Consider the following 10,602-nt stretch of genomic DNA (forward strand, 5'->3'; position numbering starts at 1 on the left):
AAGGTGGAGGGGGTGTGAAGGGGTGATATTAGGGTCAGATGATCGAGGGGCCTGGAACATACCGCCCAGGCTGAAGCTGGGGCTGCCAGGACCCAGCTGGGGTGCAGCTGTCTGGGCTGGAAAGTGGGTGCTATTTCTGTGATAACTGTGGGAGTCGGGCTTTCCTTGACTTTGGCTGATTTCTGGCAAGAGGCTAGAACACAGCCTTTCATTGCCCCAAAGAGCCATAGTGAACTTTGACCCTCTATCTCTGTCTCCTGTCTGGAGACAGTGACAGACACCCACTGGAGTCAGCCATTATTCCAACCATCAGCAGCCAGGCCTGCCCATAAAAGGCTAGTGGTGGCCCCATGTCAGGGGAGGGGCAGGTGGAGCTCAGGCCTGGACTTCCGCCAGTCTTCAGCAACTGCTGCTCTGTGTGACCTTGAGTGGCCCCTACCCCTCTGGACTTCTGCTGCCTGGCCAAATAGGAAAATTCTGCATAGAATGGCCTTTGTCACCCCTATGTATGAGAAGCCCATGGGTTGGACCCTAAGGGCAGAGGTCAGTCAACTGCCTCCATCTGGTGTCAGAGTCCTCAGCTTCCATGGCGGGGCCTTTTGCCATGGCTCTGCCCCTCACTGCTCCTAAGACCCCATGTCATGCTCCTTCCTCATCAGCCTGGATCACTCTCCTCCCTGTACAGTGATGATCCAGGTCCAGGTCAGGATCCAGGTTTGACTCTTCTGTGTCCCCAGCACTGGGCACAGACCATCACAGGTCTATTGAAAGTCATGAATGCAGCCTTGTGAGCTCAGCACCCAGAGAGCTGGCAGCGTCCCTCCCGAGTCCCGTGCCTGCTTCCGGGGTGGGCCCAGGTGACTGCAGCTGCCCCTCAGCCTCTTGGCTCCCATTTCTCCCTCTATCTCATCCTAATTCAGGCTGGGAGAAGAGTCAGGGAGGGGACTTTAGCCTGGCCTGAGCCATCTGTCACAGACTGCTGCATCACCCTCCACACAAATGCCCCAGGAATAGCGCATCCCGAGGGGTCATCTCAAGAGGCCGTTTCCTAGGCCTGGCTCTGAGAAGGCACTCAACTTTATTCACAGACCTCTGCAGGCTGCTTTTCCAGCAGGCTCTCCTGGCTCAGGAACCTCTGGTGTCTCGAGACTTTAGTGTTCAGGCCTAGGTTTCAGAGCCTTAGTCTGTTCAATGCCATCTGGAAGTGCCTCTGTGCATCTTCCCTCCCCCAGGTGCTATTTGGGCCTTTGTCTTCTGGTCAGAGATGCTTCTTTTAGGTGCCCGTAGTGGGAAATGGTAGAAGAGTAAGCTGCAAAGAAGCTGGCGCTGTTATGGTCAGCAGGCAGAAGTCCCCTGCTGTGATCTCCTGGGGCCCTGAGACCTCCCAGCACAGCTGGGCATAGAAGGGGCCACCAGAACAGCCCGAGGTCCCCCTTGGCTTCTTAAACATACTCTGATTCCCAAGAGGGGCCCAGACTCCAGCTCTCTTTCCTGCACCCTCTAGCCCACTGGCCTTAGCTCTGTGTACCCCTGACCCAGCCCTGCAGCCCCCAGCCCTGAGCTCGAGCCTCGGGGCCTCATGCCGGGCCTGGCAGCAGCCTTAGCTTCATCACAACGTGTGAAATGAGGGTAGCCCATTGCCTTGAGCTTAGTGTCTGCTGGGCTGGGGGTTCCATTTCTGAAGACACCTCTACTCACTCCCTTGAGCTGGATCCCCTGCCAGGCTTGGGGAAGTCTCCCCACCATCGGGGCTCCTCCCTGGCCAGACAGAGTCCCTCCTGCTGCCACAATGTCCCCCAGTGACCCTCTCTGCCTCCTCATGGCCAGTCTGGGTGTGGTCTCACACCCTGACCCATGCACTTCAGCCATTTCGTGCCAGAAAGGGTGGCTGAAGTAAACCCTTATCCCATTACTCCTTCACAGCCACTGCCATCCCTGGCAGAAAGGGTGGGAGACAGGCAGGTCTGGGTGGGGAGAGCAGTGTATCTGCAGAGGGATGGTGGCACCAGACCACCTCTGCCGAGACAGTACTCATGTGGATGGGGTGAAAGGAGCCAAGCCTAGGCTGGGGGGCAGGACACCTACTAGATTGTCTGGTTCCTGCCCCTGATGGGCCATGAGGATGTGGCCATGGGCCTCAGCTTCCCCCTCTGACCACAGACTCTGTGGTCCCCAAATGAGCTCAGAATCCAACATGCCTGGACCCTGGCCACGGCTTGAGCTCCAGGGCCTGCCAGCCCAAGCTGTCCAGGATGTCTTCATTTCTCTCCTTTCTTCTTCTTAGCCTCATTCTTCTCATCCTCCTCTACCTTGATGGCCACTGTGTCCACACTGTCCTTCTTCTTCTTCTTCTTCTTCTTATCCTCTGTGGGGCAGGGGGAGGAGACCATGTGATAGTGGTGAGACAAGGTCCTGGGGTCTGACTGTCCCGAGGGGAAGAGCCCCAGAACCTCCTACACTCTGTCTTTTTAAACTTCCTTCTTCCTACTGGAGAATAGGCTCATCGTTCTGCTTGCCTCATGCCAACCAATTTCTGTGCTCTGGTCTCCAGGGGCAGGGCTGGGGCCCCTCCCTGAACCTGCTGCGGTTGGAGCAGAGGAACAGGGTGACTCCAGGCAGCAGGACTGAGGAACTGGCTGGCGCAGCAGGGCTTGAGCCAGGGCCAACTCACCTCCTGGGACTTCTGTGAGCTCACTGAGGGGTGGCACAGTCTCCAGCTTGTCTGTGTACATCTTGGCTGCCTTTCGCTGCAGGTACCGGGCTTCAATCTCCTTCCGGGTCCGTGGCACACGACAGTTGAAGACACAGCACAGGGTGATGACTGTAGGGAGGACAGAGCAGGCTTGGCTGGGGCTGGGGTTCAGACACCCCAGGAATGGCATCCGCCTTCCTTCAGGCCCGCTCCCATCCACCCACATATGTCTCACCCACCAGACTCTGGCAGGAGGCTCAGCATCTTGACAAAACCCTGTGGACCCTATGATGGGACCAAGGTGGCCTTCCTAAGCAGGGCTGACTTCATGCAGCTGCACAAGCCCCCGTGCTTGGAAGGGCCCCTGGCTAAATTATGTCACCAGTCCTGGTCCTGAAGGTCTTTCTGACTGGACTGAGAGTCACTGGAGGGTAAGTCTGCACCATGACTTAAGCCATAGCTTCCTGGGGGCCACCCAGCACTTCCAACCCAGGCTTCCAGGTGTGCAACTTAGCTTCTCCTTCCCATGCCACTGAGAGCTAGGCCAAAGCTGCCTCAGTCATGAGAGGACGTGGCTCTGCATGTCCTCCTCAGCCTCCCTCAGGACATCCCTGGGCTCTCCCTGGCTAGGGCGGGAGCCCATGAGAGGGCACAGACCCTGCCCTGAGGCGTTCACCTCAGACGGAGTTATTTCAGGAGTGGTTTTCCGGCTGAGGGCAGCTGCACCCACGCCAGTTGGGCCAGGGCATGGAGCTGGCCTGTCTAGTGATGGGTAGGGCAGATCAGGGCTGCCAGGACCTGGCTGGACTGAGTTTATTTTTCTAAGGCCCCCACAGCCTGACCACCTTGGCCCCAACCCTAGAGGAGGGGATGGAGCTGGTTCCTATTATAAATCAGATGACCAGACATAACTTCCTGGCAGACTTCTGGGGGCAGAAGGGCCCACGGAGGATTAGCCAGGTCTATTTTGGGGAAGATGGACCAGATCTATGTAGCCTGGACTGGAGTACCTTCTGGGGTCATTTTATGCAACCAAGTCAGAACCCCTTCAGACAAATATTGTGGTCCCACTAGGTCTCACCCAGGCTCAGAATAAAAGAAAAAAAATCAATGAATGAATGAATGGGATGATCTCAAAGCCTTTGCTGCTGGGAACAGGACTGGACTCTGGAGTGAATGAATTGGGGAGCCAACAGCATCCAGGCATACACTTGGAGGAGGGTGCTGCCCAAGGGCCCCAGCTGTAGATCTGACTGTCCGGGCGTGGACCTGAGCAGACAGTAGGCCTTATCCAAGAAGCTGAGTCCTGGATTTCTCCAGAACCTGTGCCCATGCCTGAGACCCAAAGTTGGTACCCAATCCTAACCCTCCTGGCTTAGGCCACTTCTTCTAGCCACCCCACCAGGAACCTCCTTGGGACCATGCCCACTCAGGGGCCATGCAGGCTGGTCCCAGGCCCTGGGAGGCTGGGGCTTCCAAAGGAGCTCAGTGGGCAGCTGATGGCAGCCAGAGCAGGGCTCAAACACCACCCCTCACTTCAGGCCTGCCCCACACAGCCTGGCCTGGTTGCTTCTCTTCAAAGAAGGGGAGATGCAAAGAGCTTTGGGTCAAGTTCCAGGGCCCAGGCAGGGGCTTGGGATATAAGTCTCTGGGGCTGGAGGAGACCTCCAGGGGCACCCCATCTAGCCCCAGCCCCTTTTCCTGCAGGGCTTCGGGGGTGATGCTCCAGTAACAACAGCCCAAGCAGACTGGGAAGCAGGAAAAATGTTTCCCCCCAGGAGAGGGAGCTGTGTTGCCCCCACTGCCTGGATCTGGCAATGGAAGGTAACAAGTGCTGCCTGCTGCTCAGGCGTCTTGGGACTATCCTTCACCCTTTCTAGGAAATGGGGTTAGAGATGGTCTGTGTGGTTGATGTCCAAGTGCCGCTTGGGGTCTGACACTGCAATTTTCTCATGTGGCCCCAGGCACCTTTTTTGTGTATTGAGGCCCACAGTGCTCTCCCTGCTGCTCCCTAGACCTGCATCCTAGGCTGCGCCTGTGGCTCCTGTAGGGCAGATGACCCCCCAGCCCTGCAGAGGGCTGTTTCCCTCTCTGGACACCTGGCTGAGGCTGCAGGCACACCTGTCTGTCTGTGGGGCCTCCACGAAGATGCCTGACTGGTTCTCAGCCTCGGCTGGGAACAAAGCATAGGCTCTCGCTCAGATAGGGGGCGGGGATTTTCTGCAGGCAGATATTTTCTCTTGGGATGGCACTTCTGGTGCCAGGAGAAGCACATGCAAATCAGATGTCATGTCTTCCTTGGAGCCCCTCACACCTGGGTGGGCTCTCTGTGGGCACCTCATCCCGGGACAGCTCCAGCTGGGACGAAGTGCAGCTTTCACCTCCCCATCCAGGGTACACTCAGCAAATGTCCACTTGGGGTCATCTGAGACCCTGTGTGAGGCTGCATTTCCTCCAGCCTCTGCTCACACTATTCCCTCTCCCAGAATGCCTTTTCAGCCTTCCCTCCTGCAAAACCCCACCTACCCTCCCGCTAGTCTGCAGCTCAGAGGACCCTCCTCTGTGACACCTTTGCAGGGGAGTGGGCTGCTTCTCCCTTTACCGCCTACATCCCCCCCACACTCTGCTTTTGCCTCGTGGGAACCTCTGTCAGACTGCTTTGTGCCATGGCAGCCTCCCCACTCGGCCTCCGTCTCCTGTGCCTTTCTGTCCCCTTCCCCAACTCCAGACCTCCATTCTGAGGGGAGGGCTAGGAGGAGCAGGCCAAGCCCATTTCTGCTGCGACTTTGCATCAAGAAGCTCCCAGAGCCCAGGAGAGGAATGGGTTTCCTGCTTTTAATTTAGGCGGGTGTGAGTCACTCCCGGAAAATGGTATTTGACAAGGCAGGGATCAAAGCCTGGGAGCCACATCTGCTGGGCGTCTGGGGAGCCTCTAGTGGAGGATGGCCTTGCTGGGGCCCCTGGGTGTGGGCCTTTAAGCTGGCCAAACTGCAGGAAAAGCATCAGGAGGCCAGCCATAGGGAAAAATGACACGTCCTCGTCCCAGTCCTTGGTTCAGTGCAGTTCCCTGTAATTACCGTAATTGCCATGTGGCTACCTCCCTGGGTCCGGCAGAATACTTCAGGTCACCACCGGCCTGTCAGCCCTCCATGGGGAGTTTGTGTGGATCAGGAGGTGCCAGAAACCACTGCGGGTCTCCTGCGGGTGCCTGGCCTACTTGCACTGCCCAGAATTGCTGCTCCGAGCCCTCTGGGGGGCAGGGGGTGCTGTGTTCCCACTGCAGTGTGGTGGAGAGGGAAGGGAACAGCTACTCACTGACGGACAACACGAACAGCGAAAAGATGCCCACCACGTGCCACAGGCGCATGTCCCAGAACACCACTGTCTCCTTGGTCAGCGGGGGCGGCTTGGGCTTGGGCGGGGCCGTGCTGGGCTGTGGGTCAGGAGAGAGGGGAGTGAGTTAGGCAGAGGCCAGCTGGCTGGAACCGGCTGAGAAGGGCCCAGGTCTCAGCAAACACTCAGCCCAAGCATGTCAGAATCTCCTAGAATCAACTCTCTTAAGCATGTGCTACCAACACCCTAGACCTTGGAAAGTTCCAGATTTAGAGCAAGAGAACTGAGCAGAGCCAGGGACTTGAAGTGGGAGGGTGGTTGATGCTTGGGGAAAGCAAGGCCTGGAGGAGCAAACGTGGATGGCTTGTCCTGGCCAGGTTTAAGGCCCCTATGAACACACCCTCCTACTCCAGTCCTGGGCTCCACCCGGGCAGATGGGGTCTCAGGACCAAGGCCAGAGACCTGGCGAGGCCTGGGGGGTGCTGGCTAACTGGCTTTGCTCTCACATCTCCCCAGTGAGGGTGGGGTGTAGAGCTACGAGTCCGGGCCTCATAGTTCTGCCAGCTGGCCTGGACCCCTGCCAGGTGGCCTCCTTTGGTCGCCTACCCTACTAGGAGTCACCATCTGAACAGAAGACTCTGACAGAGTGTCCACAGGACGGGCACTAGATAAATAAAAGGTCTGCAGTGCTGTGGCGACACCTGGAGGCCAAAAGGCAGAAGTGCGGCTGTAGCAAGCCTGAATAGAGCACAGCCAGACACTCCCACTTTCCAGGGGTACATGACCCTGCCCTGGGGGACTGAGGGGTTAGGACACTGCCCCAGGGTCTAGAGGCCACAGTCCTGCCCCAGTTCTGAGAGGACATGGCCTCGTCCTGGATATCTAAGGGACATGGCCCAGCCCCAGGTCTGAGAGGACACAGCCCTGATCCTGGGTGTCTAGGGGACATAGTTCTGCCCAGGTCTGAGGGGAGACAACCCTTCTCCTGGCTGTCTAGGGACATGACCCTGGCCCTGGGTGTCTAGGGGACATGGTCCGCCCTGGGTGTCTAGGGGACATGCTTCACCCTGGGTGTCTAGGGGACACGATCCACCCTGGGTGTCTAGGGGGCACAGTCCTGCCCTGGGTGTCTAGGGGATACGGTCCTGCCCTGGGAGTCTAGGGGACACAGCTCTTCCCTGGGTGTCTAGGGGACACAGTCCTGCCTAGGTCTGAAGGGACATGGACCCACACTGTAGAATTTGAGTAAGATCCGTCCCTGACCAGAGATGGATATGACCCCATGTCTGTCACTTAGTGTGGCTGAGGGACAGGGAGAGGGGTCTGTCCTCTAAGGGAGAGAGAACCCTGGGGCATATGAATGAGATGTTGTCCACTGATTACCAAATAACGACAGACACGAGAAGTCCCTTCTGGTTCTCTGAGAAGAAAGGCAACCTGTAGTTAGGCCATCCAGCCCTTCTTCCCCCAGGTCCATAAACATGGATTAGGCATCTGTCATGAGCCAGGCGCTTCTTCATCTAGTGAATGCCACCCTTCAGTGTGGGTTGCAGAACTCAAGAGAGGATCAGCAACCTGTCCCAGGTAACCCAGAGGATCTGTGGGCTGGGATTGGTACCTGATTCTCAGGCTTTTTTCTCCTTGCCAGGGTGAGCTATTGACAAGAAGACACCATTCCTCAGTACTGTCCCCTGGCTATATGTGTGGGGTCAGACATGTACGTAAAGTTGGGGAACATGTGTGAGGTTGGGCACATGTGTGGTTGGCGTGCATGTGGGTGTGGTCAGGGACATGTCTGTGCAATTAGGGTTAGGGGCTTGGTGGTGGCAGCTGCCCTAATTCTAAGGCCCAATGTGTTGGCCCTGCTGGTTGTACGACTGGAAGACTCTGAGGGCCATGGCAAAGTTCTCAGGTTCTGAGCCAAGGCAGCTCACTTCCTACACATTCTTGCCCCAGCCCTGATGTGGGTGGAGCTGGGCCTACTCTCACAGATAGGGGTCTTGGGTGGACGGCAGCAGATAACAGCCGGTTTTCTCCTCATGGTGGGCCCTGCTGGGGTCTGATTTCTGGAGCATGGAGGCCCCCACCTCCTTCAGAGCCTCACGGGCTGATGGAGGGTGATGGTGACCCACGCAGGGCTAAGGTGGGTGGTGACATGGCCCCCAGCCCTACCCATGTCTTTGGTGCTTCCGTGAGGGAAGAGCTAGGGCCTTGCTCAGGCTGTAAGCAGATGGCCTCCAAATGCAATTTCCCTTGAACTGGGAGAAGATGAGTTCCTGGGGGTGAGGGAGAAGAGTCCTTGGCTGGGAGCTGACTTAACCCCTGCCCCCAGCTTTCTGTCTGCACCTAGGCCAGCTCAGTTTCTGTACCCAGGCCTCAGGGCAGCCTGTGAGGAGCCCAAGTACGCCTCACAGGGCTCAAGCCAGCATAGCTCCCCTTACAGGGACACTGGAGCTGACACCTGACTCTAGCCCAGCCTTGTGGTCACACCCTCTGGGCAACAGCAGGGACAGGCTACATCCGGGTCCAGGGCTCTGTCCCTATGTCCCCATCAAACCCTCCAGTTCAGGGCTGTGTCCCCCATAACGACTTCCCCATGGCTCTGTCCTCCCTATCCCACACTGTCCCCAAGTCCCCGCCCCTCAGGACTTCCCTGGGCACCTCTCACTGCCTCTTGCATTTCTGTTTTCCTGCTCCCTCTGGTCCGCCCCTGCCTGAACAGCCTCCATCCCCTGCTCCTCCCTGGCCCTGGCTCCTGGGCCTTCTCCCTCTAGCCTCACAATCCAGAACTCTAGGTCTGATCTGCCAGCTCCCTCGTTGGCTCCCCTTTCAGGCTCAGCAGGAGTGGGGTACAAGGGGGTTAGGGAGGCTACAGATGGCCCCACCCTTCCTGGCCCCAGCCAGGCTCTCCACCAGGGCTCTCCGCCAGCCATCCTCTCCACCTGCTTCTGTGCTATCTCAGCAGCTCCTTCTACCTCTCCCACTGTGTGCCTGCTCCCAATTTACCCTCCTTCCAAACCAGAACTCATCATGAGTCATCTCTGAGCAGAAAGCTTCTAAAGCTCCTGGTTACCACCAGGACCAAGTCAGGCTCCCCAGTCCCTGGGCCCTGCCCTGCCTGCCCCTCTGGACCTAGTGCTCCACATGGCTTCTCTGTAAAGGGTCTCCTCATCCTGCTGCCCCCACCCTCCGACTTGGAATGCCCTCATCTCCATTTTAAGGCTATGTCTCCCCTTCCATTAGACAGGGGTCCCTGGAGCATCTCTGGAGATAGAGACTGTTGCCTCCAGAAGACCCTAAATTCAGGGTCTGTTCCATCAGACTAGAGGTCCAGGATCCGCTCCATCAGATTAGAGGTCCAGGAAACCCAGGGCTGTGCACCTCCCTGCCAGTGAGACCAAAGGCTGGAGGATGGGGGCCCAGTATCCCCCATCAGTCTGGGAGGGGCTGTGTCCCCAGTCAGGCTGGGACTCCCTAAGGTCAAGGTGAGTCTCCCCCGTCAGATTAATGTTCCAGAAATCTGGGACTGTGCCCTTCCATCAGACCAGGGACCCTAAGAGTGGGGCTGAGTCTCCCTCACAGCCTGGCAGGGCTTGGGGCAGGGCTGCATCGCCCAGGAGACTGGATCTCTCAGGGCAAGAGGAAGGGATCAAACAAGCTCCGGATCAGAAAGGCGTCCCCTCTCCCCCAGCCCCCTGCCTGGAGGGTGACAGCCTCCCCAGTCCCTGCGCGCCGCGGCCTCACCTCCACCAGCTGCCCGGCAACCCCCGCGAGGCACACCCCGAGTGCGGCGCCGCCCAGCACCCAGAGGGGACCCGCGCCCGGCCACCCCGCCATCTTCGCGCGACCGCGCCGCTTGCGGAGCCCAGGGACGAACCGGCCGGCCGCCGGTCACTGCCCCTGCCAGCCGGCGCTCGGTGGCCACGGGCTTTGGCCACGGGTAGTCAGCGAGCATCATTTATTCATCCTCGGTGTCAGGTTCCCGCGCCACTCGCCCCCGCCATCGCTGCGGTGGAGGGCCCGCCCCCTTCCTCCCGGGAGATCGGGCCGCAGGCTCCCCCTCCCTGCCCCCACCTTCCGCATCCCCAGGGACACTGAGGTGGGGGTGGGCGGGAGGGAGGACAGACTGGGGCCAGGTCCCTAATCAACAGGTCCCCCTCCCTTCTGCAAATGGGCATCAGTTTCTCCATCTGGGACAAGGGGGTGGGGCTGGAATCTGCTGATCTAGGAGGCCCTTCCCATTCTGTCATGCTGGATTTGAAAAATATACTGGATTTGAGTTGGGGGGGGGGCAGAGAGGGGAGGTTGCCATGGTGACAGGCGCTCAGGGATGTCCTGGGCTTTCTGACTTGGCTTCCTGCCCAGAGGCGGCTCTGGTCACCCTGGACACCAGAGCTGGAGAGCAGGGCATGGTATGGTCAGAGCAGCCAGCCGGCAGTGTTATGGAGGGTTCCAGAAGAAGACAGCATCTTCAGCCCCACAGGACAGAAGTGGGCTGTCCTTGGAAGGGCTGGAGGACCATTTTCTGACCCTGGCTGCCCTCAATCTCTGCCCCAGCCTGAACACTGACTCTGACT

The 10,602-nt window shown here is 58.4% G+C and overlaps 1 protein-coding gene across 2 annotated transcripts; it reads right to left on the bottom strand.

The window, feature by feature from the left end:
* Positions 1-1,044: 1,044 nt before the first annotated feature.
* Positions 1,045-10,027, bottom strand: TMIE (transmembrane inner ear). 2 transcript variants are annotated; one of them, XM_055294640.2, is made up of 4 exons: positions 9,770-10,027; positions 6,042-6,125; positions 2,672-2,821; positions 1,045-2,365 (listed from the first exon to the last, which is right to left on the bottom strand). In XM_055294640.2, the coding sequence occupies exons 1-4, from the start codon at positions 9,981-9,983 to the stop codon at positions 2,259-2,261; spliced, it is 555 nt and encodes a 184-aa protein (XP_055150615.2). In that variant the 5' UTR covers positions 9,984-10,027; the 3' UTR covers positions 1,045-2,258. The 2 variants fall into 2 exon arrangements, with proteins under 2 accessions (XP_055150615.2, XP_055150623.2); XM_055294648.2 differs by having other exon boundaries at positions 6,008-6,125; positions 9,770-9,958.
* Positions 10,028-10,602: the final 575 nt, after the last annotated feature.

The sequence above is a fragment of the Symphalangus syndactylus genome, chromosome 1 (genome assembly GCF_028878055.3).
Source record: "Symphalangus syndactylus isolate Jambi chromosome 1, NHGRI_mSymSyn1-v2.1_pri, whole genome shotgun sequence".
NCBI classification, from domain to species: domain Eukaryota; kingdom Metazoa; phylum Chordata; class Mammalia; order Primates; family Hylobatidae; genus Symphalangus; species Symphalangus syndactylus.

Bases quoted from the DNA above. Each gene is read 5' to 3' on its own strand.
- TMIE (XM_055294640.2), bottom strand. From the start codon at position 9,983: ATGATGCTCGCTGACTACCCGTGGCCAAAGCCCGTGGCCACCGAGCGC. The intron at 2,822-6,041 runs GTGGGCATCTTT...TCCTCCCTACAG, and splicing joins ACATGCGCCTGTGGCACGTG to TCATCACCCTGTGCTGTGTC. The intron at 2,366-2,671 runs GTGAGTTGGCCC...CCTGCCCCACAG, and splicing joins GCTCACAGAAGTCCCAGGAG to AGGATAAGAAGAAGAAGAAG.